A 21,812-nucleotide genomic window follows, 5' to 3' on the forward strand; every position below is an offset into this window, starting at 1 on the left:
AACGCGACGGCAGCTCGCCCGCCGCCACCGGCACCAGCGCCGCTCGGGCCGTGCGCAGCGCCCGCACAAACGGGCCGTGCGCAGCGCGGGGAAACGGGCCGTGGCGCTGCACTGCGCACGTGTGCGGTACTGTACAGGTCACGTAACGCTGCGCTGGGCGTGAGTGCCGCTGGCCTGGGCACGTGACGCTGCACTGGTCACGTGTGGCGCTGTGATGGGCACGTGGTGGTGTTCTGGGCACATGTCGTGGCACAACCAAAGCATTCCCATATTTATTTCCAAACCAAAGCAGAGAAGCCCCGTGCGGTACACATTCATGGCGGCTACTACAGGCGTCAGAGAGCATGGCCGCGTGTCGGCAGCGGTTACACAAAGCGCGTAGCCCGGGACACCACTAAGGGCAAGGAGGCCCTTGCTGGAGGGGGGACTCAGTGTAGATCCCAAATCTCGCAGAGCAGAGAGGTCAGCCTGGGGTCCTTCGCTCTCCAGGTCACCAGCACCTCAGCATGGTTGTGGTTGAGGGTCCTGAGTTCAGTCAGCCTCCCGATGAGGCGGGCAAAGTGCTGGGGGTCCTCGGGGTGGTGGATCTTGGAGTACTTGTACAGAATACCCAGCAGTGGTTCTTGAAGCTTTTCCACGTGTTGCTTGTTCCTGAGGAGCGGACGGTCTGAAACACACATGAATGTGATGGGGACCAGTGCTGGCTGACTGCAAATGCCCCACTGATTTTGATGAGGCTATTAAGGGCAGGATTTGACATCCACGGAAGGTTATTATACTGATAGGAGAAACAAAACCATCAAAAAATACACCTTGAGCTGTTCTTTAAAAAGTATAGCAAAAATGCATAGTAGTTGCATACTTTTCCTTCCTGGAACTGTAGCAAGATCAGATTTTCATTGTGAGGATCAGTTCAGTTAAAAATAGATCCTTTCTGGGCACATCTACAAGTTCATTAATGCACGTCTGCTACCGTGCATTAAATTTAGTACTGCTAATGTGAGGTACTAAACAAATCTGTGTTAGGCTGCTCTAATCTGCAGTAGTGAAAGCACATGGTTTTTTAGTGACGCTTAATATGCAGCAGTCTATTTTTATTGCGCATGAGCATATTCACACAGTTTGGACGTGATGCTTTAATGCAAAGTGAAATACGGGACTACGCATTAAAGCGCACGTGTAGCTGCACCCTCTAGGTAGCACGCACGATGTAGTCATTTCTTTTATAGCTCTCTGTTACCTGAAAAAAACACAGTAGTTGCAACAAGCAGGGCATATTCTGTCTCAGTCACATTAAGTTCTCCCATGCTTCTGTAGAAGTAAAATAATGCCGTGATAAATTCCTCAGTGATTCCTTTGAAAACAAAATATTGAAATTTGGGGGTGGAAATCAATATAGAAGCACACTTTTTCTGTTATTGTTGATTGATTCTCTTAAAACTCTTGCGTGTTGTTTTTCAAATCCCTCAACTATTTTGAAATAATCAGCAAGTCTATTAAAGAATTATAATAATTACAGTGTGTAACAGCATACACCTGGGATGTTCCCACCCCAGTGAGCTTTGAACGTGAATCAAAGAAAAGAGAGAGCGGTGGATCCAGACAGACTGGTGAATAGGAGGAAAGAATGAGCATATTGGTCAGCATTAAAGGGAATGGTCCGAACAGCTTAGCTACCTAACCGTTTTCCAAGGTTTTCGTACAAAGAGCTGAGTTACCTGTGGTAGTGGTGGAAGTTGGACTCTCTTCGCTGTGAGACATTTCCAGGGAATAAACGGTACTTTTATCAAGGTCTTGATCATGACAACATGTAGTATGATCAGAAACTCTTACGTGACCTTGGGGGAAGGAAGGGAGAAAAAGTCCACTGCTGAATTGAATTAAATTAAAATGTGCTTGCATGGGTTTTTTTTGCAGAGTAATTGTATAAAATGATTAGCTGTTTGGAAATCCAGTGCAGAGAGTCATGTATTCAGGTAAGCATCCACCCAAACATGTGAACCAGTCACTCTCAACCAGGGTGGTGTGAGATCCTTTCAAGGGGCCCGCAAGGTGCAACGCAGTGTTAGCACTGTTAGATGTACAAACACAATTGGCATGGTAAAACCAGAGGCTTCAAACAGGAATCTGCAGTGTTAGAAACACGCTGGTCTGCTGTGATCTTTTTGAGTTCTTTGCAATATACAAATCACTCTTCTATTTTTCTGTGGTCAGGCAGGTGTTAGTTAAAGCTAATTTATTAGTACAACTTACTTTCACCCACTGATGACTGACATTCATTAGCTCTCTGGTTATATATCTGGGCTGAACGCAGAAACATTGCTTCAACCGTGGAACCTTTTAGTAGTGCAATCTGGTCATCGCTGGCTAAGCTTTCAAATCCTAGAGGAAAATATTTAATAAGATTCAAAACTTGGGATGACTTTGGCTTCAGGCTACAAAAGTAAATTGTTCAAAAATTATTAGTATCTGCCTTTAAGGGTCAGCAGTAGCCTTGACTGCAACGATGGCAAGATTAAGTGCGCCAAACAGTAAAGTAGAAATTGGAGTGATTGGGGCTTTCTACATAGTTTATATTTACATAGCAATAGATGTAACAGACCACAACAGTAGTCCATCTCCTTCCAGAAGGAAGTGCAGGAAGCCCCAATATAGATAGGTTTGAAAAAACTTGCCTGGAAGGAAATTTCTTCCTAATTCCTGCCAGTTGGTAGTGGTTTATACCACACAATTTGAGGTCTTACATCCCTTAAATGTGTTGTCCTGCTTAATATAATCATGGATGTGACCCTTCCGTATTAAAGAGAAAAGAAGTACATCTCAAGTTGACCTGGCTTGTTTGAAAGACAGAGTAGAGAACGGCTTCTTAGTTTTTCAAAGCTGGTAAATACACGGCATTCCTAATCACTCAGATTTGCAGGTAAAATACAATTGCATGCCAGTTCTTCTGAAGCTTTCGTATTTTGTCTGAGTATACGCATACAGAATAAATGTGTTCCTCTTAGATTAACGCTAAAGTCTACGGTAGTTCTGAACACCTTGTTATATGTTATGGCATTCTGCAAAGGAAGCAACTTACCTGGAAGTCTCTTTGTAAAATCCACCAGTACTTGCACGTGAACCACTGCAGTCTCTGAGAGCCGCAAAAAACTCTCTTCAGGGTTTGCAGTTTCCTGTAGCTGAATGAAAGAAACCAGACAAGACTATGGACTCACGCTGGATGATGTTTCTGGATTGTTACCAAAAGAAACTGCTAAAACATCCACATTTAAAAATTTAGGTTGCGCATTTAGGATACTAATTTAGGATACTAACAGTGAACATTGCAATATTGTAGCCTTTCTATTCTAAGTACGTACAAACTTTTTGGCTTCCTCCAAGGGAATTGTGTATTTTTGATGGGCCGCAACAATGTGATCAATAATCTGATGTTCCCCTGGAGTAAGTTCCATCCTTTCTTGGACCTATTAAGAAAAATCACAGGTAATGACAATGCCGTTAAGACCGAAATTATGGTAAAAATGAAACCATAAGCCTTCAGTGTGAAAAATCTCCTACTTTTGTTGTGGACGATACATGTTTGTTGTTCACTCCCTCATCTTCTACCTTGACATTACAAAGGAAACTGCTTTTCTGTTTGCAGTTTTTTCTGAGTCGCTTTGACTTGCACTGGACTTCAGTTAGCAAACCTGTGAAACAGTATGAAAAGACTTAAGTCTAAACAGCCCCTTGTGTTATGAGATGTAGTACATAAGCCTGACACCTCAGGAGTTACTGACTACGGGGAAACCAGCTCTCTGCCTATGAATGTTCTCCCGTGACAAGAAGTTCCAAGTTTAGCCTCTGACGCTGTATTTTGTCAGTTGATTTCCATCAAAAGCCTGAATGTGCAGAAGAGTTAAGCAACAGATCGGGCACGCTGGGCCCCAGGGCCCGATCCCCAGCCCCTTTCACTTAGTACTAAAGATGAAAAAAAATTGCCAGAGAATTGACTGCAGTGACAAACAGCAGCAGAGCACTTACATTCTGCCAGCATTCCCACAGCCTTACACTTCTTCAGGCGACACTCCTGGCACTTCCGTCGCATGTACATGTCCATTTCACAGTGGCCGCCGTTTTTACATCTATACACTGCATTCTTGGTGATACTACGTCGAAAGAATCCTAAGAACAATGGTATTTGGGATTATGGGAAAGAACCTGGGAAACCATTCTTCATTCCACGGTTACTTATTTAAAGAGTTGCTCTATGATGTTTCTGAAGTGAGGGTATTATGTTGGGTTTTTTACGTGGCAACTTTTTATGACGGTCTTAGCATCATTATGATTTTTGGGGCTGCTTTATGACTAATGTTAACTAGTGTTTGACCAAGGTAACTCCCTTAAATCCATGCTTAGCAGTAAAGAGAGGGCCTATTAAAATTGGCAAGCAATCCAATCCAGAAACTCACAAGTGACCACTTGTGGCATATTCAGCGTAGGAGATCAAGCCATAAAAATGAATCTTGCACACTGCATTCACTAAAACAAGCCAAAATACAGGCCTGGCAAGGGGGATGCTTGCAGCTGGGGAAAGCGAGTGCCACATCTCACTCTTTGGTGATGGCTGTGGCCGTTGCCAGAGCTGCATTTCAACTGTCTGGGGCAAACATCATCATCTATTATGTATCCGGTTGCTCCCACAGATTGCTGAGCAGTTCCCAAGTACAGAAGAGTGCCCAAACTGCAAATCAAGCAGACAGACAAAGGGGAAAAGTTAGGAAATGGATAAAGTGGCCTGGGTTCTAGTTATCTCCTGCAGCATTGCTAGGATGCATCAACAAAGGTATTTCCAGTAGAGAAACAGAAATAGAGAAGGCTCTGACCAGACCTAATCTGGGTACAATTCCAGACATTTTTAAGACAGATATTGTGAAATTGGAACAAGTGCAGAGAAGAGCTACTAGGATAGAGCTTCAAGACACGTTTGGATGCATATCTTGCTGGGATCTTATGATCCCTGCTGACTTCCTGCCCTGGGGAAGGGGCCTGGACCGGATGATCCTTCGGGGTGCCTTCCAGCCCGAATGTCTACGAAATCTATGAAATCTAAACGGAGAAAAGCAGAGCAATTCTGGCAAAAACAGATTAAAGCCACTGGGCCTATTTGGCCTGGAAAAATAAAGGGTTGAGAGGGGAATACGGTTGCTGTTTATCAACCCTTTAGTAGGGTAAACACAAGGGAGGAAAAGAACTAGTTAAACCAGGGGTGTCAAATGTATGGCCTGTGGGCTGGCTATGGCCCATAGAGACATCTGTCCAACCCACCAGTAGCCTGGGCGGGCACCAGTCTGCCACAATTCAGGGCCCTTTGGTCCTGCTGGCCTTTGCTGGCGAGGATGGGCTTGGCTAGCTAGTGCAGCACCCTCCAGCACACTCCAGCTGCTGGCAAACCCCTGCCTCCAGAGCCATCACCACATCTGATGTTGTCACTGCCACCACACCCCACTGCCTTTGCCTCTGCCACAGTAGCAACAGCAGCTGCCCCCATGCCTTGAGACGGATCCGGCCCCTGAGGAACCCTGCGGTCTCAGGCTGGCCTGTGGCTCCGGATGAGTTTGATTCCCCTGATTTAAGCTAAAGGATAATATTGGCACACGACCAAATAGGTATAAGCTGGCCATAAATAAACTTAGGCTGGGAATTAGAAGAAGGTTCCTAACCGTTAGAGCAATCTAGTACGTTTGTATGCCAGGATTTTACGATGCGCTTACAGTATCAGGGACTGAACACAATTCTAAAAGACCCTTCTGATCCTATGAATAATGTTGTTTTTTGTGTATGCAGTATGACAGAATATCTCAATGTGCACAGCCTAGCAGTAGTCAACCAGTTTCTCATAGTTCTCACAGCAGAAGTGGGTATCTCGGAGGCATCTGAATGTGACAAGGTTAGTAGCATTGCACATACACTCATGAAGGCTGCCGTATGCATAGGGGAAGGAAGAAAAAGGGGCACAGATGTCTTTGTGACAGATCGATGGAACAGGGTGGCAGCATTGATGAAAGAAAAGGGGTGGACCCAAGTGTAAAGAGACAAGGGCAGATAAGCAGGAAGGGTAGATTCATGCAGGTTTTAAAGGTAGGGACAAGAAGGTTGAGTTGGCTGCAGTCAGCAGGTAGATTTATGAGAGGCCCCCCCACAAATTAGGCCACTCCTCAGCTAGAGAGAATCTCGGGAAGGTGAATAACAATTATGAGAAATATGACAATTTACAATTGCACACATGGAATGTTAGTACAGTTGCAATGAGTAACAGGGCACCATTTGTTCAAGTCACAGGAAACTATTTCTCCCTTACCTTTACAGCCTTCACAAGTGAGTGCATTATAGTGGTATCCAGAGGCCTTGTCTCCACACACAACACAGAACTCTTCCTGTCCCTTCACACGCAAGGAGGAGTGACTTATTCTTGGTCGTTTTAGTCCGTGATATCCATCCTCATCAGTATGAGCAATCATGCAGGGAGGTTTGTTTAATTCACAATTACTTATTATGTACTGCCCGTCACCGTACTGAGAGTCCAGGCTATACATGCTGTATTGGGGCTGAGACGGCTGTGACGGTAACACTGGAGGAAACTGTACCGGTGAATACTGGCAGTAAGGAGCAGGCTGAAAGTCTGTATCTTGCAGCTGATAATTGATGTGCTCTGGCAAAACATCTAGACAATGAAAGTCAAGAATGAAACTAAAACCTAAGGAAGGGTTTGTGACTATTGCAGATTTTAATATCTTTTTATACTCTGTAACTATTAAGGCACAGCTACTAAGAAATACATTTTCAAAATGTCACGCTTTTCCCCTTAAATTGGTGCTTGTCATTTTTCTTAGTAAAGTTTGGGAAGTAGGTAGGGGCTGTTTTCATATATGCTTGATCAATGTCATATTGATGATGCTACTGGAATCTTACGAAGCAATGATTTGTTTTGCACAGTTAGTTGAATTGCAGACATAAATCGTGTATTTAGAGTGCGGTATACTCTGACTTGCACCTGCTATTAATGTTTGTGGATTCAGATTGTGCTCCAGTAAAGAGGCTGGGCTTCTGTCTAGCAGAATATTTACTCCTAAATAAGTTCCAGTCAATGCACGGATAAAAAGTAATATACTATGAACATTTCTCACAGCATGGACTGGATAGTTAATGTGGAAGTGTGCACAGCTTTTTAATGATAAATCAAACAACAAACCAACCAACCCATGACTGCTGCAGACACTCATTTTGCTTTCTTAATACTTGCGTTTTGCTTTGCTCACCATAATACTGAATGGGTTCAGCAAGACAATATCCATCAGGTACAGTGACAAAGGTATTTGCCATATTCTGCTCCACCTCCCACAGTTTCATTCACTTTGGTATAGGATGTACCTTTGAGGAGGAAACCTGAAGAAATGGAAATTTCAAGACTTAGCCTGTAATAAGGCAGAGAAGTGTCACTTCAGAAACAGTTGGTGTGGGAGATTAGCCATACAGCTCTGAAAAGAGAGAAGTATCCAAACTGTCAGGCCATGATCAGATAGTAAGAGACATGAAGATGGATAGAAAGTCCATTGATCATAGGCAGCAGAGCTCTGCAAGTCAAGAATAGATGGTTACCCCTCACCTGTAAAGGCTTTTCTACACTGGGAAGTTATTGCAAAATAAGCTAGGATGTAGATTTAAGGTGCAATAGCTGTTCCATAGTACCCTGTGGGCAAGTCAACATGAAACATTTACTGAGCAGTTGACTAATTTACTGCACAGTTGGCTATTTGGGCACATGAAACTAATAAACTGTACAGCAAGGTAGGACTCCTACATACAACTACTACCCTGCTAAGGAGTTTTTTCATGTGCAGCAGTGCACGTGCAGGCACTGAGCTGGCTGGCTGGGGCATGAGGGTGCTTCAGTGCAAGGGCTGCCTGCTCGCTAAACAGTCCAACTCATATCAGTAAAAATGCCTAGCTTCACAAGAGGAGTAAATATAGTTTCATAGTTTCTAGGGTCGGAAGGGACCTGAGCAGATCAGCTAGTCCGACCCCCTGCCATGGCAGGAAAGAATACTGGGGTCAAACGACCCCAGCAAGGTGTACATCTAACCTCCTCTTAAAGACCTCCAAGGTAGGAGCCTGCACCACTTCTCTTGGAAGTTGGTTCCAGGCCCTAGCCGCCCTGACCGTGAAGTAGCGCCTCCTGATATCTAGCCTAAACCTACCCTCTGCCAGCTTGTGACGGTTATTCCTGGTCACTCCTGGCGGTGCTCGGGGGAACAGGGACTCCCCCAGTGCCTGCTGGTCCCCCCTGACTAGTTTATAACAGGCCACAAGATCCCCCCTCAGCTTCTCTTGTGGAGGCTGAACAGGTTCAGGTCCCGTAGCCTGTCCTCGTAGGGCCTGCCCTGTTGTCCCCTGATCATACGGCCTGACCAGTGCCGCATAGAGGGGGAGGATCACCTCCTTGGACCTGCTCGAGATGCATCTGTGGATGCATGACAAGGTGCGGTTGGGCTTCCTGACCGCGTCCCCACACTGCCGACCCGTGTTCATCTTGGCGTCAGTGATGACCCCCAGATCCCTTTCCGCCTCCGTGCTGACAAGAGGGGAGTTCGCTAACCTGTAGGTATATAGAAGGAAGCTGTAAACAATTATAAACTCTGAAACCCTTTAAAGTAAAATTCTATTAGGTATGAAGTATATACAGAATATAGGATATAAATGAGACACGTGAAATGTTGAAAGCACTGTAGAAAAAGGTATCTAAGATGCTGTGTATCTTCACACACCCACACAACATGAGAAATAGATGGTGTTTGTATTTTAGATTTTTGCCAGACCTTTCACTCTAATGGATCCCCAAACAACTCTCAGTTGATATATAACACTGTTAAAGGGTAGCCATCGAGCATATAGCATGTCGTACGATGGTTTAGGAACAGGAAATTTTGCCACTGGAACATTGGGTCAAATATTTCCTCCCACCCAAAGTGTCATAGGATCTGTAATGATGCCTGCAGAGCCAACAGGAGCTTGGTTTCTTAAGATCTCCTGAAAGACCTGCATGGGATGCTACATGGAATACAGTTTACCTAGTGAGCATCAGAAGATGAATTTATGGTTCTAGGAAATCCAGAATGAAACTGTATGTTGAGGCATACCCATCCCCAGCTAACAAATACTTTGCATGTCTTCTCCCAGTACAGGCATATGGAAGGACAGGAAAGGTTTCAGTTCCAGTCGTGTATAGAGACTGGAATGTTGCCGTTCTTATCTCTGCTAGTAAATATTTGCTTGAAAGAGAAGTGACTCCGTGAATCATGAGGCCCTTATCACTGGGATCAATTTGGCATGGACAAAGTCTACATTTTTCTCTTCAGCAAATATGCACTTTTTTAAACTGATGGAAATGTGTATTTCTAATTCCAATACACTTGTAGTTGTTGCTTTACGTGAACATGTACTGCAAAGTAAAATAAAATTACACTGACCCATTCTATCTGTAATGTAAATGCAGTACATTTCCACATGCATTGTGTCATCAGTTTAATTCATTGTGATGCCTTCAATCAAGCTTTGTTCAGGCAAAGCTTCCACTGACTTGAATGAGTGTTATTTGAGAACAGATTTCGGGATTTGGCCCAATTATCCTGGTCATGTGGTTTTACAGGGTAGCAAAAGTTAAATTATGCTGTATGTTTCCTTCAAAAACAGACTAGGAGAACATTAAGGTTTGAGAGTAAAGTACTCCAGAGTCAGAAATGGCAAGAGTCAGATTCCAGATTAGATTTGCATTCTGTTCTTTTGTGTGCAAGTGTACGGCAACAGTGTCCGTAATAGTATTTCACATTAGACGAGTAAATGTTGAATGTTCACAACATCCACAAACTAGAATGGGTCAGTTTAAACTGCAGTATATTCTTGGTTAACAGAACAGCGACATGGATACTAAAATCAAAAACCACATTTATTTGAGAAATAGTATGATTATGAAAATAAAGACGCTATTGCCATAATGCATATGAGAGATTAGGGATCCGGTAACATATTCTGGCATGACACTGCATTGCTTTTTTCCATACGTATTTTAAAAATAGGGGAAAAAATCAGAAGAAGGAACCTCCTCTTCAGGACTTTGAGGATCAGTGGATTTACAAAACTGACAATGCACTTATGCTATAGTCTGGATTCCCTGCGATTGCTCTGTCCCTCATGCTTGGGAAGCTGGCAGAGCTTTTACAATGCTTTGAACAGAGCCCTTGCCTGCAAATCTTCTGGGTGCTAGCCATCCCTAGTCTCCTCCACTTCCAAGGACTGCAGGGATCGAACAGAATCTCTAGACGCCTGTTCTCGGTTCACATATTAATAATCATTGGCCCTATCGTTTGTATGTGTAGCACAGCTGCTTTAGCTGCACGCTCTGAATTTAACAACTTCACGTGCATTGTAGCATAAACGCAGGACATGCATTTTTCAAAGGTCACTTAGCGCTCAGAATTCACCAGAACATGGAAAAGCAGGTTTCCTGGACGATGGCTGTGTCCATGCAGAGTGGTAATGTTTTACCTTAGATGAGCCCATCGCAAAATTGCCTTCCTCTACTCTGCTCTTACTCAAAAATAGCCGAGACACTTATTTTGCTTCATTAAAAGAGGTTACCTCTGAACAGAGATGAAGCCTGAAGAAGTTTAGCGCAGAAAATGAAACTTCATGAAAAGTGGACGACTGAAACCGAATAATAAAATGGATGCTATGATACAACCCTTAAAGCAAGGCAGCCACTATCATCCCTTTTTCCTATTTCACAGTGCCACACTTGGGATAAAACCCATTAGTCTTCTGAGGTAAATTGAGCTTATCTGAGACTTGCCTAAAAAACAGGAAAATTAGGCCTTGCTTGCGTGCTCTCTCTCACTCTATTTTTAACTATCTCTTACGTGACATTCTAGCTAATGTTAGAATGCGGGGTGTCTCTTTTCATAGTTAGAAAACAAATGAAAAAATATACCACCCTTTTCATAAAACTTTAGGGTACATTTTTCAGAAGCAATTAAGTGACAAAAGCCATCCAAACTCATTTGACTTTTGGGGGAACTAAGGTTTCTAAATCACATAGGCATTTCTGCAAATCTTACTCATAGTACTCTTTAATTATTTGTGCAGTAGTCTTTCTTAGAAATTATATCAGACCTAAACAGGGATGTCTATTAATGCAATAGGCTACCTACCCATTCAAATCTGACAAGTCACGCAAACGTTTAGCAAGAGTCAGATCTTAGTAATAAGTAGCATTTTAAATGGTCACCTAATAAATACATAAAAGTAAAATAGGAAATTGTGACCAAAGACTGTCAATTGATTGACTGAGCAGAAGTCACATAGACAGACTAAAAGACACTGGATCTGATTACATGCTATTGATGGCAGAAGATGTGATGTTGTTTTTTGTAATGTTATTATGATGACTATTACAATATGTAACATCATTCTTCAAGAAGATGCTCTAGGGAGCTCTTCAAAATCTCTGATTCAACAGTACATTAACATCTATTGTAAATATTTTGACAGTTGTGTCATAAGGGAAATTTCTTGTTCCAAGAGAATTTCAGGAACTTGAGCTGAAGGTCTTTTACATTTATCTAGTGCACCCCATAGCCTGGGAAAAAGCATGAATGAACAGCCATTGCTGCTAAGCAGCTTTATTTTTTTCCAGAAAGAAGAAGGTTATGAAAATTAAAATAAGCATTTGGCTAGGTGTTTACTGGCCACTAGCACTGGATACTATTGCCAGGTGATATATCTGGCTACACTCCATTACACACATCTGCATTTAAACTAGAAACATTTTTATTTGGCAAAGCTTATAGAATCAGAAAACAACTTCAGCAATATCAGAATGAGTCAAATGTACTAATAAATCTGAGCCCTGGTGTTTTCTCTTGTTCTCTTAATCTGCTACGAATCCCAAATTAAGATGAGATCTGAGGAAATCTGTGTTACTCACTAAAAGATATTTGGTCTTTTGACGCGTCCATCTGATCACTTTTGGGGGATTTCCATAACAGAGACTGGATTATTTCAATAATGGATAGTTTTGTAAGTAAATATTTTGTAACCTCTGTTTTTACCTTTGACAAACTGTTGTATGTCTAATTATTTCAGTGGAATAATGTATATACTTTGTCAAGTAAGGGAAGACCAGGTCTTTCACTGTTACTTTTTGTCTCATGTGCTGTGGAGGTGTGACATTGCCACTTAAAGAAAAGTTTGTCTTTTATAGTTAACAAATACATTTTTAAAAATTAAACCTAACACAGATTTACTTGTAACACAAAATCCTCAGGGCCTGAACTCTTTTATAGCATAATAATTACATGACTTGAACAGACAGACCTATTCAATCAACACTTACTTCCATTGTGCATTTCCTTATCTTTAGGAAAGAAAAAGGCAATCCTCTTCAGTAACCAGCATACTGTATATCAGCAAGCAGTCTACATTGGCATAATACCCTTGAAACAAAACTACTGGCAGTGAAGATCACCTGCTTTAAAAACTGTAATCTTTCTTTCTTTTGTAACCAAGACAACATCCTAAAAATCAAATGACAAAAGTTTTTTCAATAGTACATATCACCAAAGCACAATTAATTTGTGGGTAGACTGATACTACGCAATTCCTCGGCTATTAGAAAAGTGAATTAAATACTTACATACAGTTGCCCCAGAGAGAACGCCTTCTCTTCCTGGAGGGAATCTAAGATGCAACAGTTACTTCAACTCTGATTTTCAACTGGAGGAAACGGGGCCTTTTCCCTATTTATCAGTTTCTTTGCATACACTTAGGCTCCAGACACTCTGCAGAGCAGAGCTTTAGCTCTATCAGAGACACAAACTTCCCACACAGCCCTTGCTAGGGTCAAAACAAGGGCAGCTGCAAGTCCACATAAATCAAATAATAACTGGATCATCAGGGACAGAGGCCACTAGGATCCTCACGTCACACTTTCCCAGAGTTCTCCTAGTCAACTTGCTAAATACTTTGTTTTCTTGATAGAATTTGACCTTCTCTTACTTTGGTTAACACTGATCTCTCTGCATGTTAATAAATATATTAACATATTACTTAGTACTACTTAATACTAGTACATTGTACTAGCATTATTTTACTAGTGTTACGAATATTATTTTACTACTACTATAACTGCAGTAATATTATTTTACCATATATATTTGTGGCATAATCTAAATTTGGGAGCTTGATTTGAGGTCGGCATGTTAAAGCTTTTAATTTTTGTAGATTTTTTCAGTGTATTATGCTGTCATCTGCACCATACAGATCAGCTAAATCTAGAACCTCGCTGTTTATCAGCAACTGTCATGCTTATTTGATAAGTTACATGTACCCTGAATCCAACTGCTTGAATGTTGACTCAGGATCCCTGCATCCCTTTCGGGTGGATTCCAGGGGAGTTTGGGGGAATCTCTCTATTGTGGTATCTAGAAGTGGTTTTGGGGTTTGAGGTTTTTTACCCAATGAAGAAAGTGCTGTAGTACTTAGTCCTTGGCTCTCTTAAGGATCCACAAAACAATTTCTACTACTTTTGCATGAAATCTAGCTGGAATAAATTTTGCTGCTTTGTTTTATGCCCGCTTGTGTAGTATGGATCTGCACTTTATTGTCCTGTAATATATTCCATTGTACAGAAGCTGTCTAACAGAATTGCCATTTAGGTACTACTTGCTAGTAGCTTTTCTTTGTGAAAGAACACAGAAGCTCCTCATTTTGAAAAATGTCCATACGATTTAACCCAGCGGTTTTCAACCTTTTTTCATTTGTGGACCCTTAAAAACTTTTGAATGGAGGTGCAGACCACTTTGAATTATAAGTGTAGGTATTCACATACTTTTGATTGATCATTGTCATCTTTATAGTCTGCAGAATCTCAGGGGTCCATGGACCCCAGGTTGAAAACCACTGATTCAACCAGTCTAAACATGGGCTTTGGGAACTTTCTAAGATACAGTGTCAGACCTCTGGGGCAGGCCATCATGACTAGCATGATGCTGGGGAGGCACCAGATGTTTTAGATCCAGACTGAGGTCACATTCCTTACTTACAAGAGCAGTTCAGCAGTTTCCGACATTACCACAGCATTAGCTAGTTAGCGCCTTCCTTTTAGCAACCCTATGGCTCCCCCCTGGGAATCGCAAAAGATCTGTAGGAAAGGAGCTCAGTGTTGGGTCGTTCCATAGGCACATCGCTGCTTTGGTAGCAGGCTCTTTTCTTCTTACACTCTGAGGAGTCTAGAGCCTTTCATAGTTGTAGGGTTGAATCTGGACTTCCAGAAATGTATGCAGTTTTCAAATCTCTGAACCACAGGACATCTTCCTTTCAGACGCTTTATGTGTACGCTGGTCTCAAGCATGTGGGTTCCTTCTACATGCAAAAGGCCTTAAGCGTGCAAACTTTGATATAGGGCTAAATACAGTGAGAGAAACAAGTCAGATCTATATCACTTAACATTTTAAAGGCAAGCATGAGATACAGGTCACAATTGCATTTATTAACATACCAGGCTGTAAAATTTTCTGTAATTCTCATAGTGCTGAAAACAAAAGTTGTACACGAACAGATTGTTTAATACAGAAATATGAATATAAACATACATATAAATATAGATGGATAGAGACCATGTCTGCTGTATTAAGCAAGCAGCAGTAGGTTACAGTTTAAAATAGTTAAGACTAGATGTTTTTCACAGGAATAATTTCTATTTTGGGTGACTTGCTATCTTTATATGTACTTCTAAGTGACTTTTGACAGTTAATGTTTGCTTATTGAAAAATAAACGATTAAATTCTCAAAAAGGCTTCGGTTACTTGAGCGCTTTTTACAGGGGTACAGGTTGTAGCCGTGTTGGTCTAAGGGCATAGGCGGACACGGTTCTTCGGGTGAATCTGATATCTTTTACTAGACCAACTTAAATAGTTGGGAAAAAAAATTAAGCAAGCTTTCGCGTTTAAAAACCCTTCATCTGGTGGCGGAAGTTTCTGCAGTTGGTGCGTGCTCTTCCTGGATGGAATAAAATGTCAGAGGCTGGGCTGGTATGCATACAAGATAGGCAGTCAGGCAATTTTTTTCCAACTATTTAAGTTGGTCTAATAAAAGAACTCAGATGCAACCAAAGAACCATGTCTGCCTAAATCCTTTTTAACTTTCACTGGGACTTTATGTATCTGAACTTCAGATTTTAGAGATACTTTTGCACTGAAAGTCTAACTGATTTAGATAAGTAAATCCTAGTTACAAAAATCACTTAGCCTAAGTCCCAGTGACTTTCAGTGGAACTTAGGGTCCCAAGTGCCTTTTGGGAAATGGGACGTGGCCAGCATGTATGCCTTGCAGCACCCAGCTGAGTAATAGATAAATATCTTTAAAACTTCTGGGCTTAAGTCACTTTCAAAGTGGTATTCGGTAACAATGCTTGGAGCCATCACTATGCACTTATTTTTACGCTAAGATAGTCGCTATTGCTTTCGCTATGACATTTTTTTTACTGATTATTTACAAGAAATAGCCAGTCTTGAGCGTGTTAGTCCCAGCACAGCAATTCAGTAAACAAATTACAATACTTATTTACATCATATAATCAGTTGAAACTGACATAGACATTTTTCAGCAATAAGGCATATCTTGTCTCTGAAAAATAGTGATAACCATTTTTGATTTGCAGCCTGCTTTGAGGTCATTTTAGGTGGCAAAGGAAATCACCAGATACCGTAAACATGCTTTGCTTGATTTTGGCTGGTTTGCAGTGGCTCACTCAGTCATCCATTCCGATGGCAAAGATTAACAGAATAGGTTGTGTCTATCAGGAGCCAGAATCTGGTAATACCAAACAGGCTGTGCACGGCAAATATTCTCAAGCAGGGACAATCAGCAGTGACCATGACCCCGGTTTGGCCTGCAAGCCCCTCTTCTCTTTGTCCCATCATATTCTTTTGGCACCTTTAGATCGGAATGGGCCCCTCAGCAGGACAGCCTCTGGTGTGAGGGCGTGTCCTGTGCCGAGGTCTAAGAAATGTCACAAGGGTGTCAAGTTGAAGCACTGTAGACAACTGCTACATGCTATTGCTGTTTCTGAATCACGTTTGAAGTCAAGCTGCCGTCAGAACCGCAGTTCCTATGGCGTGTGTCTCCTAGCAGATCTTGCCTGTAAATGGTTTGGTAGTCACATAGTTAAAGGAAATCATATCTGGTCCAGCTGGAACTTTTCTGTGTAAGTGACCCTTCCTGCTTGATCTGGTATTGGATTGTTTATGCAGCTTCAGTAATTAACCACTATCAGCCTCATTAATGAAACATAAACCACCTCTCCTGATCATTTATAAAGTACTTGTCAAACACAATTTAAACAAAGGGCACAATCTCAAGTAAGTAACAGCCATTTTAAAGCTACTAGGACTCTGCGTATGAGTCACTGTGGTCATTTTGTTGTTTTTCACGCAAAATAAAATCAGAATTATGGAATCATCTATTGCTTTTGGCTAGCTCCCTCAGAGGCCATCTGAGATCTGTTACACAGGAGCAACAATGTCTGGACAGTAGTATTTGCCTTTTTAATGCACAATACTTTGGCTTTTACTCTAAATCATTTAATGATAAAAGCAAAACAATTAGGAATCCTTGGGAAACTTATTGCTAGTTTCACTGCTATAATTTTTGTTACATGTGGGATAAAAAAACATGTTGAGACACTTAATTATTTTGTGATAGGAAGGCTGTTTGTCTGTGTGCCATGACAAGAAGCACAACTGTTCAGAGCAAACTTGAGAAAGAAAGTTAAATACTGTCTTCATCTAAGATTTGTTCTGTAGCGTTCTACCTTGTTTTACAGGAATAGCACGTGCTTCAGTAGAAACTGCCTTTCATCTTAAGCCTCTCCCATGTAAATGGTAATGTGAACAAAAGGAGAAACATTGTCTGGCCCTAGACTAGGATTTCTTTCTTATGGCTTGTCCAACCAGATAGCAGAACAGTCTGATCCCTAAAGAAATAAAAGATCTCACCTCATGGCATTTTGGTGATTGCAGTATAATCACTGGTGGTGACTAGGGGCCCAGTTCTGCACCAGTTATGTACTCAGGCCCTAGGGCGTGTAGGGTAGATGATAACGGCTCATGTCAAAATGTCACAGTGTCACTTCCCCCTATAAAAATAGCGACTACAGAGAAGACAAAGAGGAGAAAACGAAACCCTACTGTCTCTATCGAAGGGGGAGAGATGGTCAAGGGGAATCTTCATTCTCTATTATCGTTTCTTATTAATAGATTTAATACAGTTTGGCACACTAAGCGAATCTTTGAGGAATACACTCATGTTCCTGTTACCCCATTCTTTCTTCCTATAATCCGATTCTCCTTCCGTTGGTTACACTTGTGCAATCTTGAGCCAGGCTTGTCTTGTACTGCGTATCTGTAAAGCACCTACCACAGTGAGGCTCTCTTTTTTGATGAATCATAATCCAGACCTTTGAGGTCTGGGGTGAAGGTATAGATTTTGTTTGCAGTAGGAGTTCGTTCCATACTCTCCTCTGGCAGACTGTGGGTCGGTACTCACTTCTGCAGCTCAAAACAACAAGTTTTGCATATTATTTTCTTGACTAGCCAGCTCTTACTTGTGCAGTGTTAGCCTTCCCTGAATATAGCTTTATGTATCGTTAAATCAAAAAGTAATGCTCTTCAGCAAACAAAATCCTGTGTTGCAGCCTAAGGATAAAAATTACAGATTGATCCTCAGCCGCAGAAATGTCATCAGGCAGCACCTTTCAGCTGGGATGTATGCAGATTTCATAAATGTTGTTACCCAACTATGACCCAGGAAGAAAGAACTATGAGATGCAGTGAATGGCTCCTGTTTAGCATCAGAGTGTATTCATTTTTCTCCAAAGCTTATTTCAGTTGGTTTAGTGTTAGATAATACAAAGACTCTTCTGTTTTATGTCAAAGACATGAGAAATCCTCCTTGTAAAATTAATAGAGAAATAAGCCAGTGGGAGATATAAATTCTCATTAAGTTCTCAAATGCTTTCCTGGAGTAGTGGTGGGAAAATACCTCGGTCCTGTAACAAAGATGGTCTTAAACTATTTATCCCTAACACTACCTGTTGTTTTCTTGCTGTCATGGAAAGCTGTACTTAGTTTTCCTATTATATCACTTTGCTGTCAGGATTTAGGACTGGAAATTTCATAGATGCCTAAGAGAGTTAGGCATCCAAGTCTTGCTGAATTTCAATGAGATTTGCGAGCCTAACTGCTGTCGGCCCCCTTGAAAGCCCAGGCCTAGGATGCAGTCTGCCTTAGAAATGGCATCATTCCATCTATAAAGGTGTGGCTACTTAGAAACTTGGTCAGCTGGGTAGGCAACAAAACCCATGTGGCTGCATTGTGCATGGCTAGAGTAGGATACCAGGAAGTTCGGTCGAGGTTTCCATATTCCACACCCCATTTTGAGTCATCCTGAAAGAACAAACCGAGAGCACTAGGGCATGCGGTTCCACGACTACGCAGATCCACTGGTCAAACCTCTCTTCTATACCAAGTGGTGAGACGGGCACAAGAGCCTCAGGGTTAAGGCTGCACTCAGTGGCTAGATATGCTGTAGTAGGGAACGATTATTCCCTCCTCCTCCCTGCCACTGAACCAGGCTCACATAACTGACTTCAGCACAGAACCCAAGATTTGTCCCCGAAACACTGCAGCACACGGTCCATGCGTACACACATGCAATATTAAAACAAGAGGACTTAACTGGTGCTTGATCACAGATATTCGCCACAACGTTTCAATTGACGGTGATTGTAAATGCATTCAGAATGTAAGATTTCCGGGGCCAAACTCCTTAAAACATCAAACTGTTACTGTGACTTAAAAAAAGAGATTCCAGGCTCCAGACCTGCCTTCACAGGGCAGAGTATTTTGACACCCTGTGTTAGGCTCTGCAAAACAATTATTGTGGAATGTATGTCAGCATGTTATCAAGAATGGAGCATAGGTGCTGGGAGACTAAAATAGCTGGGTGTATATTTCATCCATTTATCCATGATAATTTTTTTCTTTTCCTTCAGCCTGGATTCCATCTTACAGAAATTTGTTTTAATTGTAAAAACAATACTAGACTCATAAACTATGTGGTGCCAATGGCAATTCTTCCAGATTTGTCAGAACTGGATAATGAAGATAAACAATGGGTCTGCATTTCTTAGTGACTTGAAAATCCATTTCCTCCCACAGTATCTCCTCATGGTGTCATCTTCACCATAGCATTTCTGTCTTTAGTGCATAGCAGCGTTATAGCTTGTAGTGGCAGGAGGTGGGGAGTGCTAATGATCGTGTTAATTGGCAGTGGTTACGTAAAGAATAACACCAATGAAACTGCAACATGACTGGCTCTTCACGTGTAGGTTATTGACATTTTGGCAGCGAGTCATCCAGAACTTAGTAATAAAGCTGCGGCTACTGAAGTATTGGCTACTAGATATTTATAGTTTAATTGCAGTTTAACTTAAAAACACTGCACTACTTTTCATTACAGAATCACTCCTTTAAAAGTTTTCCAAGACAGCCTGGAAGCATTTTGCTCTGTCACAGCTTGCTCTTTTTGGAAATAGCAATTTGTTCCTATCTGGCATGTGCTGTTCCTGCTAAAACAAATCCATGTTGCATTTGACAAACTACAGCCATGTAGTTAGGAGTTATTAAAAGCATTAAAGCATTAACCTCTCGTAACCTCATTTTTCACTTTGTACACATACATAAGTGTTTAATCGAATTGAAGTTAAACACTGAAAAATTTGAGAGGCCAACTTTATACATTCACTTCAGTTTATACAAGGTTGATGTGATAAGAGGCCAAAGGAATTAGAAAGAAGACACCACAGCACAGAAATTGCTCATCACTTGGCTTTAAGCTCTGCTACTGCCATTTGTAAAGCATTTGTGGAGTTAGAGCCTCCGTTCAAACATCCCCCATCCCCAAATCAAGGGTCTGGGATGCAGTTCCCTGACGTGGTGCCACACCAGCTTGCCCTATCATTTGGGGGGGCTGGGTAATTTAACAAATTCATGTTTTTTAAAAAGTCTGCTGGGGAAAGAGCAAGCCTTGCACATGAGAAAACACCAACTGGCCTGCAGGAGATGCTGGCTGCTTCTGCTGATGAGCGTCAGCCTGTCAGAAACCTCTGGATTGAGTCATTACTTCCCAAAAAAACCATAAGCCAGGGATGCGCTCCCCTGCCCTCCCTCGGCTAGCTCCTTCTCCAGGGCTGACAAGCATCAGAAGAATGACGGGCCTGAAGCCAGTGCTGCAAGTGATGGGGCAAGTCAAACCGGTAGTGTGTGACACTCGGGGTATGCCCCTGCTGCAACACGGTGGCCCTACTGATGGGCTTCTGGCTGTGCAGCTGGACCTACTCCTTAGCTGACTCACGCGTGGAGACCTTGGCACTGACACCCTTTTTGGCTCCTATAATTCTATCTGCTGTATATAGGACACAGCTCCAGCAGCTGTAGACGGTGGGACTCAGCTTCCCTAAGCCTCAAGATACTGCATGTTTGAGCGCAGCGAGGGCGTCGATCTGTGCGCCCATGACACCTCTGCCCTTCAACTTACTCTGCAGACGAGTGATGAGGGGTGTTGAGAGAGGAGCTCCCACGCTCGTGCAGAAGAGACTGGACTGGGTCAGGATGGGAACAGCAGCAGGTGCTGTGGGCCAGGAGGAACTGACGTGGGAAAGCCGTAGGGGCCTAACCTGACACCAGCGGGTACGCCAGGTTGAGAAGGATGCACAGCAGAGCTCGAGGTCTGCAACAGGAAATACAAGCGCTAGGTGGGGCTCAGTCCCCCACGCCTCCTTGCTCCCTGCGGCCACCGCACCCGCTGCCAGACGGCAGCACCTGGGAACTTGCCTGCGCGCATCTCCTCGCTCAAGACGAAACAGAGCAACAGACCACACAAAAACTGCACGCTCCTTCACGCTCACCAGTGGGAGGGGACCTAAGAGTGCCGGTGCGTAGCAGGGAACCGAGACGCAGACCACGGGGCACCGTTCGAGTGCACCGCAGAGCTGCCGCGCGCGGCCCAGCTGGCGGGACGGTTTGCAGGACTGACTCTGCCCGGGCTGCCCCAGGTCAGCTGCGACGCGCGCGCCCAGGGGTGACCTGGACCCGGCCGGACAGCGGCTCCCGACTCAGTCCCTACAACCGTCGTCTCCAGCTCTGCGCACCACACGGCAAAGCATCCCAACGCCGGGCTGCGAGCGGAGACCGCGAGCACCGGCCCCGCGGCCGCCAGTGTCCGAACCGGGCCGAACGAGCCACGGGTCCGCGCTGCCTCGAGCGGGGCGGGCTGCCCCGAGGAGAGCCATCCCAAGGCCGCCGAGAGCAAATGAGTAACGCGCGCCGGGCCGGCAGGATGTCTGCTCGGGAGCAAACAGCGCAGATACAGCGGGTCAAGGCCGCGGCCGCGGCAAACACGGCGGGGGCGTGGGGAGGGCAGAGGCGACACTCCCTCCCCACCCCCCTGCCGTGACGTAGTTTCTGCGTCCTCTGCGCTCCGTGGCGTCAGGCCACGCGCCCCCAGCGCCCGTCACCCACATTCCCCAGCGGCCCAGGCCCGGGGCCCGAAACCCGGGGCCCGCTCCCGTCGGGCCGCAACTGCGCCTGCGCGCCACGGTGCCGGGCCTCGATCGCATGCGCAGCGCCCTCGGCCGGGCGGCGCCACCTGGACTGCGCATG

The 21,812-nt window shown here is 43.5% G+C and overlaps 1 protein-coding gene across 2 annotated transcripts; it reads right to left on the reverse strand.

The window, feature by feature from the left end:
- Positions 1–257: 257 nt before the first annotated feature.
- LOC109317846 (bile acid receptor-like) lies at positions 258–12,944 on the reverse strand. 2 transcript variants are annotated; one of them, XM_019546775.1, is made up of 11 exons: positions 12,728–12,944; positions 7,299–7,425; positions 6,341–6,703; positions 4,024–4,164; positions 3,559–3,689; positions 3,360–3,464; positions 3,080–3,179; positions 2,254–2,382; positions 1,719–1,838; positions 1,241–1,354; positions 258–667 (listed from the first exon to the last, which is right to left on the reverse strand). In XM_019546775.1, the coding sequence occupies exons 2-11, from the start codon at positions 7,387–7,389 to the stop codon at positions 429–431; spliced, it is 1,533 nt and encodes a 510-aa protein (XP_019402320.1). In that variant the 5' UTR covers positions 7,390–7,425; positions 12,728–12,944; the 3' UTR covers positions 258–428. The 2 variants fall into 2 exon arrangements, with proteins under 2 accessions (XP_019402320.1, XP_019402321.1); XM_019546776.1 differs by having other exon boundaries at positions 584–667; positions 1,241–1,311.
- Positions 12,945–21,812: the final 8,868 nt, after the last annotated feature.

Source organism: Crocodylus porosus, unplaced genomic scaffold (assembly GCF_001723895.1).
Source record: "Crocodylus porosus isolate Cpor-Errol unplaced genomic scaffold, CroPor_comp1, whole genome shotgun sequence".
Lineage (NCBI taxonomy): Eukaryota > Metazoa > Chordata > Crocodylia > Crocodylidae > Crocodylus > Crocodylus porosus.

Bases quoted from the DNA above. Each gene is read 5' to 3' on its own strand.
- LOC109317846 (XM_019546775.1), bottom strand. From the start codon at position 7,389: ATGAAACTGTGGGAGGTGGAGCAGAATATGGCAAATACCTTTGTCACT. The intron at 3,180-3,359 runs GTACGTACTTAG...TCTTTCATTCAG, and splicing joins TGGAGGAAGCCAAAAAGTTT to CTACAGGAAACTGCAAACCC. The intron at 668-1,240 runs GTAACAGAGAGC...TGTGTGTTTCAG, and splicing joins AACTACTGTGTTTTTTTCAG to ACCGTCCGCTCCTCAGGAAC.